The sequence below is a fragment of the Cervus canadensis genome, chromosome 2 (assembly GCF_019320065.1).
Source record: "Cervus canadensis isolate Bull #8, Minnesota chromosome 2, ASM1932006v1, whole genome shotgun sequence".
Lineage (NCBI taxonomy): Eukaryota > Metazoa > Chordata > Mammalia > Artiodactyla > Cervidae > Cervus > Cervus canadensis.
In genome coordinates, this window is record NC_057387.1 from 25,387,850 (window position 1) to 25,404,624 (window position 16,775).

Below are 16,775 nucleotides of genomic sequence, written 5' to 3' on the forward strand. Positions count from 1 at the left end.
AGCTAACATTCTGTTCTGAGGACATCCTGGAGGGACAGTGCATTTATAAAGCACTATCCTCTGCTTTGCCTCCAGGATTGCACATGACAGCAAGCCACTTCAAACACAGTGGAGAACTCACTCCCAGAGGGTCCTTGCACGCGTGCTAAGTTGCTTCAATTGTGTCCGACTCTGTGAGACTCTATGGATTATAGCCCACCAGGCTCCTCTGTCCATGGGATTCTCCAGGCAACAATACTGGAGTGGGTTGCCATGCCCTTCTCCAGGAAATCTTCCCGACTCAGGGATCGAACTCGCATCTCTTATGTCTCCTGCATTGGCAGGCAGGTTCTTTACCACTAGCACCACCTGGGAAGCTTGACTAGGGTCCTTGATGAGCCTCAGAAAGACCCACGTCCAGGACATGGGTCAACACCACCAGCCACAGGTGCACTTCAGAGTAGCCAGGAGAGCTGGGCAGCAGCCAGAATGCAGTAAGGACTGAGGTCATAACACAAGCTCCTACCAACAATATGGATTTTTTGAGAATGTATCCTTTTCATTGCTATTGTAGCCAACATTATTTGCACCTTCCCCTTTCAGACTAAGAGGATGAAAAGGAAGGAAGTCCACAAACATTAGAACACATTGCTCGGCCAACTAAGGCTATGGATTGGAGATGCTGGAATTTCAACTCTCCTACTCTATAGGAGTGTGGAAAAATCCGAAATAGTGTCAACATTTGGACCCAGCTAAAGGTGTCTGTGTCTCTTCTTGCTGTGGTTTGGGGGTGTCAGGAAAAGGAGAGCCAGTGTTGCACAGCCATCTACTGATTCAAGGTCAGTTCTAAATGGGGGAAAAAACACATATTACTCAACTGAAACTTACTTGTGGCTGAGGTCCTCAACAAAACTTACACACACACACACAATCAGTAATAAGGAACAGTTTGCTGGGAACGAATGAAGGCAAAAGAAGAGGGCGACAGAGGATGAGATGGCTGGATGGCATCACCAACTCAATGGACATGAGTTTGAGCAAACTCTGGGAGATGATGAAGGACAGGGAAGCTGGTGTGCTGCAGTCCATGGGGACTTAGCGACTAAACAACGACAAACTGCCATCTAGAAACCTCAATCAGTTTTACTGTTTCGGTGACTCTTCTCAGAGGTCCATTGGAAACCGCAGATAGTCCGTGGTAGGGACATCTCAGCAACCTAGAGCACTATGAGGAGAGAGGCCAGTTTCAGGGCATGGGATGGGCTAGGAGGACACAGCTGCTGCTGCAGTGACCAAACAGCTAACAGTGCCCAAGCCTTCTGAGGCACCAAAGCCCCATTGTGGGGAGGTACCAGGCAGGTGAGAGATGAAAGGCCTAGGCTGCAGACAGGAGTGGTGGGGAAGATGGGCCAGGAGCCAGGGCTGGACCAAGCAGCCCATCTGGCCCACAGCAGGGGTCAGCGTGAACTCAAAGAATTCTGGAGATGAACCGAGGCCTTGCAACCACCTAGCCCAGCCTCTTACTTTACAGAAGCTGAGAGCTATTCAGCAACTTGTTCAAGGTCACAAAACCAGTGAGTGGAAGATCAAGGGCCAGAATCCCAGCCTCCTGTTTTGAAAGACGAGGACACAAATGTTATCACATCTTAGTAACTGCATCAATTCCTTTCTGTGTTTTCAAATATGTGTTTGACTGAGTATCTGGACTAAGACAGAGAGGCAGAACAGTGTGTTTTGGTGATAAAATAAGCCCAGACTCTGGAGCCAGGCTGTCTGGGCTTGAACCACAGCAGCTCACCCACTTACTGTGTGACTTTGAATAAGTTACTTCACCTCTCTGTGACTCAGTTTCCTCTTCTATCAAATGGAGGTCATAATAGTTCCTACCCCATTGGGTTACACACCTACCCCGTTGGGTTAGAGACCCTGACGTTGGGAAAGATTTGAGAGCAGGAGAAGGGGGGCAACAGAGGATAAGATGGTTGGATGGCATTATCGACTCAATGGACATGAGCCTAAGCAAACACCAAGAGATAGTGAAGGACAGGGAAGCCTGGCGCGCTCCAATCCATGGGGTCAAAAAGAGTCAGACACAACTGAGCGACTGAACAACACTGGGTTATGAAGCCTACTGAATAAGTTAATAAATGGAAAATACAGTACCTGGCACAAAGTAAGTGCTATATAAATGGTAGGCAGGAATTTCTTTTTTTTAAATTTTGTATTGGAATAGAGCTGATTAATGGGCTTCCCTAGTAGCTCAGGTGGTAAAGAATGCGCCTGCAATGCAGGAGACCTGGGTTCAATCCCTGGGTTGGGAAGATCCCCTGGAGGACGGCATGGCAACCCACTCCAGGATTCTTGCCTGGAGAATCCCCATGGACAGAGGAGCCTGGCGGGCTACAGTCCATGGGGTCACAAAGAGTCAGACACGACTAAGCGACTAAGCACAGCACAGCACAGAGCCGATTAACAATGTTGTAATAGTTTCAGGTGGACAGCAAGGGACTCAGCCATACATACACATGTAAGGAAGGAATTTCTTAAGGAGGAATAGCCCTCATCCTAATGTTAGTTCCTCCCCAGCACACCTGCTCCCAGCCCCCATTCATCTTCGTCACAGGTTAAGACCTTGTCCCTACAACACTTGGGACTAATGCTTTTAAAACCTCACACCTTTGTCTCTTAATCCATTCAGCCCAACCCAGTCAGATGTTAGAGATAAACTGGCCAAAATGATGTGAGAGGTGAAGACTTTGGCTACTGTCAGATGTTAGAGATAAACTGGCCAAAATGATGTGAGAGGTGAAGACTTTGGCTACTACCCACCAGGCCTACTACCCCTCAGATTTGTATTTCTGAGACCCTGGACTCAGAAGTTACCTCTTCCAACCCTCACCTCCTACCTTCCTGGCCCACTCACTCCCTTGGACCTCGGAATCTCCTTTTTTACCTTCATCTCATCCTTCAGGCCCTCTAACCTTCTGTGAGTCACCAGGCCTTCCAGCGTCTCAGCTGCCAGTCCCACCTGGACCCCTTGGCCAACTGTGTCCATGAGGCTGTCAGAACTTTTTATGCATTCCCACACCCTCCTCTCATGGAGAGATCACACCATGTCCCTGCCTTGCTATTCAGCTGCTGAACCTGGTAGCGAAGGTCAGGCTAAGTGCCTCCACTACAGACCTTTCATGGCTAACTGACCACCTGCTACATTCCCACAGAGCCCACCCCATCCCATATTCCTCTAGCTCTGGTGCTCTGACCATGGCCTTTGCCTCAGAGTTCACCAGGGATGTCCAGGCCGCCAAATAACCCATGTGTCAAGCATTCTTTCAGACAAGGCTCTCTCAAAATTTAGCATTTGAATCCCCTGGGGATATGGTTAAACCACAGACTCCAATTCAGCAGATTGGACCAGGTCCTGAGATTTTTCTCAGGAGCTGCTGTCACTCTGGGTCCCCAGACCCCACTTTGTGTAGCAAAGTTCTAGGGATTAATATGTTGTTGTTGTTGTTGTTTTGGCCCCTGAGTTGTGTCCTATTCTTTTGCAATGGACTGTAGCCCTCCAGGCTCCTCTCTCAATGGGATTCTCCAGGCAAGAATACTGGAATGGGTTGCCATTTTCTTTTCCAGGGGATCTTTCCCACCCAGGGATCGAACTCACATCTCCTGCATAGGCAGGCAGATTCTTTACCATCTGAGCCACCAGGGAAACCCAAGGATTTACATACATGAAGTTTAATGTGTGTATTTTCCTATATTTTTTTAGTCTTCATGACAAACCTGCAAGAGAGGTATTAGTGCCTTTTTACATGTGTAGAAAATCAGGTTCAGAAACCACTGCTGGAGGGCAGGATTCAAACGGAAGGCTGATTCCAAAGCCTTAGCCCTGTTTTTTCCTCTCCCTAAGTGATTTTGAAGAGCAGAAGTAGCTTAGAAATACACATGTAATGTGTTTATTTGTAATACAAATTACTGAAATCTTAGCTGATGAAGATGGGAGAAAGATGCGTTATAAAACTGACTCCAAATCCCCATGCTGGAGATTCCAACTAAAAGCTGAAGGCTTCAAAGCAGCTGTCAGAGAGGTTAATTCCACCAGTCAACGTGGACGAGGACACCAGTGGGACACGAGACAAACTTTTAAAAATATACACAGAGAATGGAAGGGGACATATAGTGACCTCTAGGTGACATGTCTGGGGACGCCGCTGCCACTCTCAGGGCTAAACAGGCTGAAAGCGCTGCAGAAACTAGGTGCCCCACACCTTACAGCTCCCGCCCGGTCCCCGCCACCCCCCTATTTCCGCCCTCTCCGCAGTCTCCAAATCTAAGGCTTCTCTTTCTCTCTCTGGTTTCCTGCAGCACTTGAACACTCTGTCCATATATTTGTTGTGCAATGCTCAGTTACTTAGTCATGTCCGACTCTTTGCGACCCTATCGACTGTAGCCCGCCAGGCTCCTCTGTCCATGCGGACTCTCCAGGCAAGAATACTGGAGTGGGTTGCCATGCCGTCCTCCAGGGGATCTTCCCGACCCAGGGATTGAACCCAGGTCTCCCGCATTGCAGGTGGATTCTTTACCAGCTGAGCTACCAGGGAAGCCCATGTATATTTATTTCTTTTTGGTTGTGCTGGGTCTTCATTGCTGCATGGGCTCTCTCTAGTTGCAGTGAGCAGGGGGCTACTCTTCATTGCAAAGCACAGCCTTCTCATTGTGGTGGCTTTTTTTGTTACGAAGCGTGGGTTCCAGGGTGCGTGGGCTTCAGTAGTTTTCGTTCCCGGACTCGAGAGCACAGGCTCCACAGTTGTGCCACATGGGCTTAGCTGCTCCATGGCGTGTGGGATCTTCCCAGACCCGGGCTCGAACCCATGACTCCCGCACTGGCAGGCAATTCTTTACCACTGAGGCACCAGGGAAGCCCACAGACCATTTGTCCTTTAACAAATCTACAGCATCCACCTCTGCTTGGCTTCTGACAGTGATCTCCTGGTTCTCCTCCCTGGGACTTCTCCTTTAAGAACTCTCCCTCCCATTTCCTGTCCCCTTGCTACAGGCATTCCCATGAACTTGCCCTTGACCCTTGCCTCTACTATCCAGTGGAGGTGATGCTGCACTTTCTGGGGACACCACCAACCACGCGTTGAGTCCATCCTGTCCCATCCATGGAGGGGTAGAGCTGAGCTGGCTCTGTCTGATGCAGCATCCCCAGAGCTGAGAACAACGCTTGGCCTGGAGCTGTGGGTACTCTCTCAATATTCGCTAAATAAACCAATGAGCAACACACCATGTCACTTAGCTTCTCATCTGCCATCTTGAAACTACTCATCCCAAGGCCAGGCTGGGGCTCAGGGGCTGCAAGGCTCTCCCCAGGTAAGAGGGAGACTGCCAATCTCATCCGATCACAGCACACACAGGCAACGGTACACCAGCTCTATGGCTGTCAGGGTAGACAGGGCTTCTGGTTTTGAGGCAGCTCTGACCTGTGAGTCCCAGGGGCTGAGGGTGTCAGTATCATGATACACCTACAACCCACTTGAATCCCATGTGGGTCCCTTACCATGACCCACAAGCAGGGAAGTTTGGTCCAGTCTAACCCTAAGAAACAAGAAGGAAGAACCATTATAAGGATGTTCTTGGCTTAGGATCACTTTTTAAAAATTATTATTTATGGCTGTGCTGGATCTTCGTTGCAGCTCGTGAGCTACTCTCCAGCTGTGACGCCTCTGCTTCTCATTGCGGTGGCTTCTCTTGTTGCGGAACGCAGGCTCTAGGGCACACGGGCTGCAGTGATTGCGGCCCTTGGACTCCAGAACACAGTCTTAGTAGTTGTGGCACATGGACCCAGTGGCTCCGCAGCATGTGGGATCTTCCTGGACCAGGGATGGGACTCATCTCTCCTGCATTGGCAGGCAGATTCTTAACCAGTGGACCACCAGGGAAGTCCTGCTGTCACTTTTAAGGTCTGAGTAGTAACCCATCTGTCCGCATTGCTGCTTCTATTTCATTAGGATTCCAAGGTAGCACCCATTCTGAAAAGTCCCCTGAACCCTTATGCACAATGCTGTTCTTCATGGTTCTAAGGCAAATTCATCCTAGACAAGAGCAACTCTAAGCCAAACACTGTTTCTCCAACGCCCTGCAACATCCTGAGGGATGTCCATGCCTTCACATTCAGCCACTTGTAACAGTGCAAAGTAGGATGCAGTTGAGGTCCCAGAACATCACATTTAAACTTGAATCCAGCTGCTTAGCGACCACATAATCCCATACAAACACACTGTGAGTGTTGGGGGGAAATCAACACTTCGAAGAACACAAATCTGCCCACGGTGCCAGTATCTCTAGATCCAGGAAATCACACTGTTGGTCCATGAGAGTGTTAACTACTGGGTCTAATTCTGTCGCTTCACAAAGACTACAGTTGGTATGGAGGAAAATATTCCAAGATCTAAAAAGCACTGGGTGTGCCAACTACAGCACTTTGCCTTTTCCAGAAGATAAATTATGACGAATTTTCTGCCAGTTCAAGTTATTTTCCCAAAGCAGAGCATCAAGTGGCCTTGCTACCCTGCCTTTAAGGAACCAAGGCAATTAAACCGAACAGCTATGAACTGCCCTGACAGCTTCCCCCAACTTCATTTGATAAAGTGAGACACAGCCATACACTGACAGATACACACACACCTTCTTCAACCGAGAGACACATTGTCAGTATGGAAATGTACATTCAGTCTACGGGGTGGAAATCCACTCGGCAGCTCGGCACAGCAACAAACTAGCCCTATACATGCCGACTAGCCCAACTGCCTTGTAAGGAATGATTGCCGATGACTAGAGTTCCTATTCGCCAGGCTAATAAGAATAATTATAGCCAGGGCAGGCATTCATCAGCTTGGCAGATACAGGAATTCTGTTAACAAGGCTAAAATGAGAGCTGAGGACTCTCTGAAGGCCACGGCACTTCAAAGACCATGGAGCTGGACGGATTGACTAGGGTTCCTCCCGCCAGCCTTCCTCCTCCAGCACTTTCTGGAGGAAGCTGCAGTTTGGTCCCTGTCCTCAGAGCAGAGTGGTGATGCCTTAGGGATTATAGAGCTGCCACATCGCTCAGGGGCATCCTGACATGGCCCCTCCCTTCAGGAATCTTGCCTGGGCTGCACTCACCCCAAGACCTTCCTCTTTGTAACTGTACGTTTGCTGTCAAACCACTTGCATCCTTTTTCACTTAAACTAATCTTGCAGGGTACACAGCCTAAGATGATGGCATACCTCAGTCAATCCTAGCTCAGCAGAGACCAAATTTGGGTCCTGTGGTCAAATCCTGGCTCGACCATGGATTAGCTGTATGAATCCAGACAAGTTATTTAACTTTTCTGGCTGGCAGTTTCCTCATCTGTAACATGGAGAAAATAGTAGTACCTTTCTCAAACTGTTGTCGAGAGAATTCAACAGTCTGATGCTCAGTATGCATGCTATAAATAGCAGCTATTATTACTCTGGGTCTGTTCCGAGTGGAACTCTGTGCAGAAGCTATGAAAAAAGACCAAACAGGGCTTCTCCGGTGGCTCACTGGTAACGAATCCACCTACCAATGCAGGAGACACAGGTTTGATCCCTGATCTAAGAGGATCCCACACGCCACAGAGCAACTAAGCTCGTGTGCCACTACCATTGAGACTGTGCTCAGTAGCCCTAACTACCGATCCCGTGTGCCCTATAGCCCAGGTCCACAAGAGAAGCCACCGCATTGAGCAGCCTGTACATCACAACCAGGAGTAGCCCGCCCACTCTCCACAGCTAGAGAAAGCACTTGTATGGCAACAAAGAGCCAGCACAGCCACAAAAAAAAATTAATAAAATGATGTATATATAAATCAAACACAATATTTAGTATATGGACACATGTACATTATATGAGTGGTTATGCCTGGGAGGAGGCATATGCAGTGGGAGGGTGGGCACGCTCATCCATTTACCTTATATTCTTTATAAGTGATACAGAGACAGCCAGCTGTCCCCCAGATCTGTTCTTCTCTTCTTCCAATGGTTAGCACCCTGCTAACCATTCCTCTGCGTTTCCCAGACTCCCTGGCAGCTAGTGTGGCCTGGACCAAATCTTCTGCCATGAAGTGTATGCAGAAGTGATAGAAGCCACTTCCGAGCTCAGCCCAGGAAGCCTCCAGACAGCCTCCTCCATGCTCTTTTCCCTTTGTGCTATGCACTCAGTCACTCAGTTGTGTCTGACTCTCTGCAACCCTATGGACTGTAGCCTGCCAGGGTCTTCTGTCCAGGGGATTTTCCAGGCAAGAATACTGGAGTGGGTTGCCATTTCCTACCCCAGGGAATCTTCCCAACCCAGGGATCAAACCTGCATCTCCAGCGTCTCCTGCATTGGCAGGCAGATTCTTTACCACTGAGCCACCTGGGAAGCCCCCTATTTACGAGGCTGGAAAGGTGATGATGGCAACCCAGGTGAACTTAGAAACTACGGGCTGAAGACAGCAAAACCACCATCAGCCTGGGAGCTCAAAATGCCTGTGTGGAACAGCAATCCCACCCAACCATTTCACTGGAAACATCCCCAACCCACTCCCCCGCCCCCCAGGAATGGCTAGGAAAGACACTTCTGTTGTTTGAACCACTGTGCTTTCAGTCTATTTGTGAGAACAATTCGGCCTACCCAATAGAATAATACAGTACATCTATGAAATCTGGATTTTAAAACAGATGTAATGTTTTTGTTGTTTAGAAACTATTTTGATGGATTTGCAACTTTTTTTCAAAAGATGCACATGAAGAGAGTATCTTAATCCCTCTCCACAGTCTTCATACCTCCCACTCTCTAATTCATGCCGCACACTAGGACTGACCTCCTCAAACACATCAACATGCTGTATCAATCTCACACTGCGAATTTGCAATGGCAGACCATAACCCACAGATAAAATGATATACACATGCATTCATTCAGGCAGCCAGTATTTACCAAACACCTACTCTGTACCGGACACTCAGTATGAGGAATACTACAGCAAACAATACCGACCTGGGATATAATACCGCCTCATGGGATATAATCAGAGTGGGGATTTAGAGCAGGAAAAATCATACACAGTGAGATAAATAAGTGCTCTGATGGGAGAAGCACAGTTGTGTGGCAGCACCCACAAGGCAAACTAGCCCATGCAAATGGCAAGGACTTCAGCACTGCAAGAACAGCTCTCAGAATCCAACCCAGACCCAGTTTTCCAATTTGCCCTCCTAGTGTATCCTCCTCCCTCCTCCAGTTTCATGGAACTTCCTGCCCTTTCTGAATGAACCATGTCCTTTCTACTCATCCACACTGGATGCCTTTCCCCGGAGCCTGGAAGCCTCTCCCATCCTTTCTCTCAAAATACTAATTATCCTCAAGGCTCAGCTCAAATGTCACCTCTTCAGCAAAATCAACCTCAATCCCAAGTCTAAATTAATCATCCTCTTCCTTGCTTCCTACCAGCACCTGGTTTCTATGTCAGGTATGTCATTCTGGCTTGTATTTAGCTCTTATTATTAACTGTCCGCCCATCCCAACTGATCACTCAGTGAGACGCTATGTCTTGGTCATTTGTCTGGGCCACTCTTATTGACACAGTGGGCATTCAAGAAGTGCTGTATTAAATGGATGGATAAGACAGGTCAGACATAGGCCATGGAAGTGAAAACCTGAAGCTGAGTGTGTTCTGCTGTGATTGTGATAGGTAGACTCATTTAGAGAAGCTTTATGGAGGAAGCAGTTTTAAGGGGGAAGGAAATAGATAGGTAAGAGTGGAGAAGCAGGAGACACTTTCCCAGGTCATGAGAAATGGAAAGGCCAGAAGGTTTACATACATTCAATGTAAAGGGTAGCAAGCAAGGTCCTCAGAATGAGAGTCCCTACTCAGAGAGAAGTAGCCGGGGAGAGAATACAAGGGGCAGAACATCCTCAGAAGAAAACCATAAGGGACCACGGAAACAAGGTGGCACCTCCAAAAACAATCCGAAGGGAGGCCGGTGGAAAAAGTCAAACAGGAAGATGTCAGATCTGTGTGGGGAGCTGTCAGAACTGGGGTGAGGACAGTAGCTTTAGATAAAGGAAGAACAGAAGATGCTGGAGTCTGCACTATGGGAAAAGCGACAGAGTTGAGAGACAGAGTGAATGTGGAGGTCAAAGAAAGTGACAGTAAGACTATGCCCAGGTTGCAATACAAGAGGAAAGATGATCTAGCTTATCAACATACTGGGTGGCAGGAATCAGTACAGCGTAGAGTATCACAGGGAGGGCATCTGGGAGGTCAAACTGAAGCCACACCAAGTGAGATTCGGTATGGCAGAGTTATCACGCAAACACGAAGTTCAGTAACTGTTAGGGGGCAAAACATTGGACACCAGAGACATTCCCTGCGCATAGGTGACATGAGACATCCAGCCAGGCAGGGTGGACTGGTACACCTCAAAGCTACCCCAAGCCGGGCTTTCCCCACTTCTGTTTTTGCTTTTGTTAGTCTCTTTGACCTTTCTCTTTTTTCCTCTTACCGTGGTTACTCGAGGACATTCTTTTCAAGTTTCTACCTGGCCCCACCCACTTAACTAGTGCCAGGGTTGTGAATTGCACAACTCTAGGGAGGGTCATTCACACAGGCAGAAAGTGACGGCAGCTCCTAGAGTTGTTCCTAGAGTTATGCAGGGCACAATCAGTGCAACCAGTGGCCGTGGCCCTGCCTGACCCAGACACATCAGCCAATTATGTAATGGGTGTGGACTATCACCAGCGGTGTGCAACAAAGGGAAAACCTACAAGGGTCCCAGAGTGAAAGGAAGAGAATAAAAGCACTAGGATCTGAGAGCACAGAACAGATGCCACAAAATCAAGTGAAAGATGCACAAGCTTTCTGCACCTGGTGGCATCTAAAGCAATGTGGTGGTTGGGTGAGCTCTCTTAGGGAGGAAGTTCCAGAAAACCCCTCAGAGGGGAAGGAAGAAAACACAGTAGCACCTAGAAAGGAGGGCCCCCACCAGCAGCAGGAGTAACAGGGGTGGGGACAGCGTGAGACCTGATGCCAAGCTGGCAGTGGCAATGGAAGGCCTCCACTGGGACCCTGTGACCATAAGTGCAGTGTAGTCACTTAGCCTGTGTGCAGCTGGGGCCTGGCTAGGATAGACATCACACACTGTGTGGCTTTATAAAAGATTCAGTTCTGCCATCTCCAGGGGTGAGGAAGAAAATCCCCAGGCAGGTCACAGGATTCCTTCTGTTCTGGTTGACACTGACTAAAGGCTTCAAGAACAGTTTTTAAGAGTCAGCCTCCCTGATCCACGGTGGGCACTCAATAAGCAGATGATTTCTGTGGCTGATAACCACTTGGTTATACTAATATAACCACATTATACAAGGTGAAGATGGTGTCTGTGTGTATGGAAGATGGGGGCGGGGGGAAACACCAAAGATTCCTTGGGTTGGATGGAGGGCGCTGGGTCAAAGGATCAGGAGGCACCGAGGTTTACAGAGTGTGGAAGACAGGGGACAGCAAGGGAGAAAAGTAACAGGTAGGAAAAGTTGAAGAAGCCAAGGCACCCAGGTCTTTGTGTGCAAATATGCAGCGAGGCAGCTTCTACAGGCGCTGAAGGAGAAGACTAAGGCAGAAGAGCTTGTTACAACTAACACATAGGAGGGCCCCGCACACCCATTCTGACTGTAGCGCTCGGGGCCACCCGGTGACCTTCGGAGAAGGAAGTTGGTGGATCCTCTCGCTTCCCTGGAAAGGCAGCTGGGCGCGGGGGAGTGTGTGCGGAGCGCGGTTCTGCCTCTCTCGGCCATGGCGGGGCAGATCAAAGCCGCAGATTTCCGCTCGCAAGCCCGGGACTAAGGCCGGGACAGCAGGCACCTTCCGGGCCGGGAGTTCAAGGTGAGCCGGCAGCTGGCGACTAACAGGTAGGGAGGGCCGGGGGAAGCCGACCGCGGGCCACTCCCCCCCGCACATGGGGGCGAGGCTCGGCCTACAGGACGGCGACTCGAACCCCGCGCCCGGCTCCGGGCGGCCCCGCGCCCTCTCCCCAGCCGGGCCCTGCCGCCCGCGGACCCCGGCCAGGTCTCCCGGGAGCGGCCCCGGCCCCGTCGGCGCTCCAGGCCGCGCGCGGTAGCCGCGCCCCGCCGGTCCCCCCGCGCCCGGCCGAGCCCCCTGCGCCTCACCGGGCCCCGCGCGCACTCACCCAGCGACAGGAGCGCCAGCAGCAGCGGCCTCGGCGCCAGGCGCCCCATGCTCGCCGGGCGGGAGCGACTCTCCCCCTCCTCCTCCTTCCCCGCCGCCTCTCCTCCTCCTCCTCCTCCAGCTCCGGCTGCTCCAGAGTCAGCGCTCCTCCGCCTGGGCCGCGCGCCTGCTCCGCTCTCCTCGCGAGCCGAGAAATCCCAGCGCTGGGGCGGACGTGCGCCCCTCGCTCCGCTCCGCTCCGCTCCCGCCCGCCTCTGCCCGCCTCCTCCAGCCGGCCGGGCACCGGGAGCCGGGCGCCAGGGCCGCCCCGCCGAGCTGAGCTTGCAGCCCCGACCGCTTCCCGAAAGCGGGAGGGAAGAACCGCAGCACCCGCCCGCCCGCGCCTCCCATCCGGCGCTTTGCCAGCAACAAACACAAACTTTCCCAAGCCCCTCCCCGCTCCAGGTAACGGAGGCAGCGCTGGGACCACCCGCTTAAAGGGGAGGAGGCGTCGGAGCCCACCCAGCTCTACCCCCTCGGGGCCCCCGCCCCGCCACAAACTTTCCTCCGACCTTTAAAAGTTGGCCTTGGAAAGACTCGTCTGGAAATCCCATTGCTTGAGCGCCATTCCGGGCCACCCCTCGTCCCACCACTCTGGAGTCCCCACGTGGGCCTCTGGGTCCCTCAGCTAACTCCCCGCACGGTCACCCACTCGTCCCGAAGTAAGCACCCACCAACCAGCCGCTAGGACTTGGCTAAATATTGTCCAGATAGGACTGAAAGAGATGAAAGGACTGTAAACTCCGGGGATTCCAGCCCCCAAGATGCAGAGGCGTGAAGTGTTTGGGTGCCTTGCCCAAGATTCACAGCGAAGTGTCAAGACCAAAACCCAGATCTCACAGGCTCTGCTCACTGCCCTGTGGTTGGGGAGGCCTCGCCTCCCGTCGCCCACCTCCTTCCTCCCTTCTCCGGGGTGCCTATGGCACTGATTAACTCTTCCCACAAATAGACCCATGGTGGGGGGGGGATGCGGACGCTCAGAACCCAAGTGTATTAATAGCTTCAGTACTTCATATGGAATGTACTCTTTAAACTTTTTATTTATTGCTTTAAGTGGACAGAACTGGTTGCCAATAAAGATTCTTTTCTTCCCCCCACAATGGGGCTTTGTGCTTTTAATTTGAATACAAATGACCCAGTATTAGGGGAAAATTTTTAGTGTTCATTGTTTAAAACTTCTCAAGGATAATTCAAACACAGCACTGGTGTCCCCCTTATTAATATATGCAAAACAAATCACAGATGTTAATGGGAAACTGCCCCAACTGGGAGAGGAACATTGCTTTTACTCCAGTACATCGTTATTTCCACTAACAAGTGTTTCTTATTTCCACTAACAAAAGTGCCTTTAGCCAGGTATGAACACATCTGCAAGAGACTTAAAAATTAGTCCCTGATGGGCCAATAATGTGAATGTACTTAATGCCATTGGACTGTAGACTTTAAAAACAGTTAAAATGGTAGATTCTGTGTTATATATGGGACTTTCTAGTTGCTCAGTGGTAAAGAATTTGCCTTCCAACGCAGGAGACTCCAGTTCAATCCTAGTTGGGAAGATCCTCTGAAGAAGGAAATGGCAACCCACTCCAGTATTCTTGCCTGGAGAATCCCATGGACAGAGGAGCCTGGCGGGCTACAGTCCATAGGGTCTCAAAGAGTCAGGTAATACTTAGCAACTAAACAACAACAGAGGGTTATATATGTTTTAACATGCTAAAAAAAATTCTTCTAAATTTATTTTTGTCACCAAGCCTTTCTTCATGCTATTCACCCACCTAGCAGTTCCTTTGCATTTCCCATCCCATGAAATCCTCTAGAATTTCTCTGGGAAGTCTTTCAATTTAATTCAATCAACCTTAAATGCAAGCCTCTTGTTAGGCCTTGAGAAATGCTGAAGCTACAGAGAAGACTAAGTACCTGACCCCTCCGGAAGCTCAAATCTTTCCATTTCTTAACTACCCACAGTGCTTAACATCTGAAGCACACATTCTGGCCCTTGGTCACATTCAGTTTAGCCCATGCAATGCACTGAATGTACTGTGTCCCCCCACCAAATTCATAAACTGAAGCCCTAATCTCCAAAGGTTTTTGGAGGTGGGGACTTCAGGGAGTAATTCAGTCTGGAGGATGGAGCCCTCCTGCATGGGATTAGTGCCCTTATAAGTAGAGACGTGAGAGGCATTATACCTATATCTATGCCGTGTGAGGGTACAGCAAGAAGGCATTTGTCTGCAAATCAGGAGAGGGTCCTCACCAGGTACTGAATGGGCCAGCATCTTGATCTTAGACTTCACAGCCTCCAGAAGTGGGAGACATAATTGTCTGTTGTTTAAGCCACCCAGTTCATGATATTTGTTATATCAGCTCAAGCTGACAGCAGACACAGTGCTCCCATCTCTGTCTAATAGTGGAAGAGAGAGATTGTCATGTGCTCATTTCATGTCTCTCACATCACTGTAGAGTCGATGTTTGCTAAAAACTCTTTTGTTTAACAAAGTGCAAGTCAGGAAGTGTGCCTGGCACACGGTAGGTCTTCAGTAAATATTTGTGGAGTGAATTAATGCCACTTACTGGGCTGGAGCCTGGGAAAACAGAGGTAAATATAACTGCTCCTGCCCTTGAAGTGCTTACAGTCTGTGCCTCCTGACTCAGAAGGTGTGACAGCCAGATGCAATTGTGACATAAGGGAGTGGTCAGTCCTGAGGAAGCGTGTCCAAAACAGCTCAGTGGGGATGACTGTGAACCAAATCTTGAATGACCAGCAGGTCTCTAGCTGTGAGGTGGACGAATGAGCCAACAATAGACATTGTGTATTCAATGTGGAAGGGATTCTTCTCTCCTCCCTTCCCCACCCCCAGATGTTATTAAATTAATGGTGGATCTTATAGTCATTGAAACAGCAGTAGTTGGCTGAAATGGAAAGAAGAAATAAGACTTTCCAGGCAGGGCCAGTACAATGAGGACAAAAGTGGATGGTCTCTTGGCAGTGGGTAGTCAGCTGTGTTATGTCATGAGAGTCAGCCCTAGATAACCGTTTATGTAGCAGAAAATGAGGCTAAATTAATAACTACAGGTGCTTGGACATAGCACCACACCCTTTTCATAGCCCTGACTACCAAAAGATAAAATATGTTTCGAGCTAAAGGAACATAGCACCTGAAACAGACCAACACAATGTGTTAAGTCATAACTCTGGAATCTGATGATGCTTTCATTATGAATGGCTTTTATTAATATTTTCCAGAGTGAGTAACCCCATGTATAGGTAAGGCTTTTGCCCCAACCAATTGTTCTCAGTCTGCTTAGTCTGTAGGCTTGCCCAGGGCAGGAAGGCTCACTCTGCAGCAACTCTGATCCACACCCATCCCCAAGGAGGGGAGTCCCCCCTCTGTAGGTTTCCTGCCAGATCACGGAGACCCTTAGAGGCTCTGGTCACAACAGCCAACCATTACTTTCTCTTAATTACAGGGACCTGTCTGCAGGCGTTCCCCCTGAAAACCCCTGAGGGTCCTACACTCTCACTTCTAACAGGTTTTCCTGCTGAGATCGGTAAAATCGCCTTACTGTTTTAAAGGTGAACATGCAAATGTCAAAAGGTCCCAAAGAATTAATGTCCCGATTATCCTAAGATTCACCCAGACCCTGTGTGTTACCTTTGCTGCCTCCATCAGCCCATTCTCTCTCTCTCCCTCCCTCACTTTCTCTCTGCCTCTCTCTGTGACCCTGAAGCTACTTTAGCAGAAAACATTTCATTGCACTAATCATTTTCACTACGTTTCCTTTGTATTGGTTCCAGGTGTCTATTTCTCCTATTGAAGTTAAACATGGGGATTACTAATCAAAGAGAACTTTAAGATTTAATCATAGAATTAGAGAATGGAATTACAAGTTAAAAAGGTAGGGGTGGGGGAGAGGAAGCCTTCATTTCCTGATGAGTGAAAGTCATTCAGTGAGGCCATGAGGGAAATTGTGGAATGCCCATCTGACAAGTTTCAAAAACAGAAAGGGGTCTTATCTGCCTGGAATGGGTGAAGTATAGTCCTGCCAAAGGCTGTGCTTTGTGACCTCTGGCCTCAAAGACCAAAATGGGAGATAACAGAGAAAGTGTCCTTCGATGTCTAGAACTGGCCCTGATTCCAGACCAGGAGTGACTTCCAAACATTTGCTCCTGCAGCGACACTGGGGTGAAAGTGTGAGGAGAAAAATAAGAAAATGGAATGAGACAAGGCTTTTGCAATAAAAGCTTTCTACAAAAGTGAGGCATTATTACTATATTAAGAGTATGCATAGCCCTTGCCCTAGAGGAGTTTATAATCTAGTTTAATGTATCAAAAGACCTGGAATGCTGTAAAGGAAGGGGAGAAGATTGATGCCAGAAGAGCAAAGGAAATTGAAGGGGAGGTAAGTGGAGAGAGAGGCCCCAGTTATTGTGTGTAGTTTTGTGCCAATATGCTATCATCCGGGCTGAAAATACCTCCAACAATGAATAGAAACAGCAGAGTCCATTACGGGAAGGAAGTGTGGCCACAT

At 49.3% G+C, this 16,775-nt stretch overlaps 1 protein-coding gene and 1 long non-coding RNA gene across 2 annotated transcripts in view; one reads left to right on the forward strand and one right to left on the reverse strand.

Moving 5' to 3' along the window:
- PTGFRN (prostaglandin F2 receptor inhibitor) overlaps positions 1-12,568 on the reverse strand; it is an 83,997-nt gene extending 71,429 nt beyond the window's left edge. Inside the window, exon 1 of the mRNA XM_043459758.1 lies at positions 12,208-12,568. Within this exon, the coding sequence (XP_043315693.1) occupies positions 12,208-12,256 (49 nt within the window). The 5' untranslated portion in view covers positions 12,257-12,568. The remainder of the gene's footprint in view (positions 1-12,207) is intronic.
- A 1,278-nt stretch (positions 12,569-13,846) lies between these two features.
- LOC122435590 overlaps positions 13,847-16,775 on the forward strand; it is a 29,246-nt gene continuing 26,317 nt past the window's right edge. The window contains exon 1 of the long non-coding RNA XR_006267682.1: positions 13,847-13,907. This is a non-coding gene — a long non-coding RNA (uncharacterized LOC122435590). The remainder of the gene's footprint in view (positions 13,908-16,775) is intronic.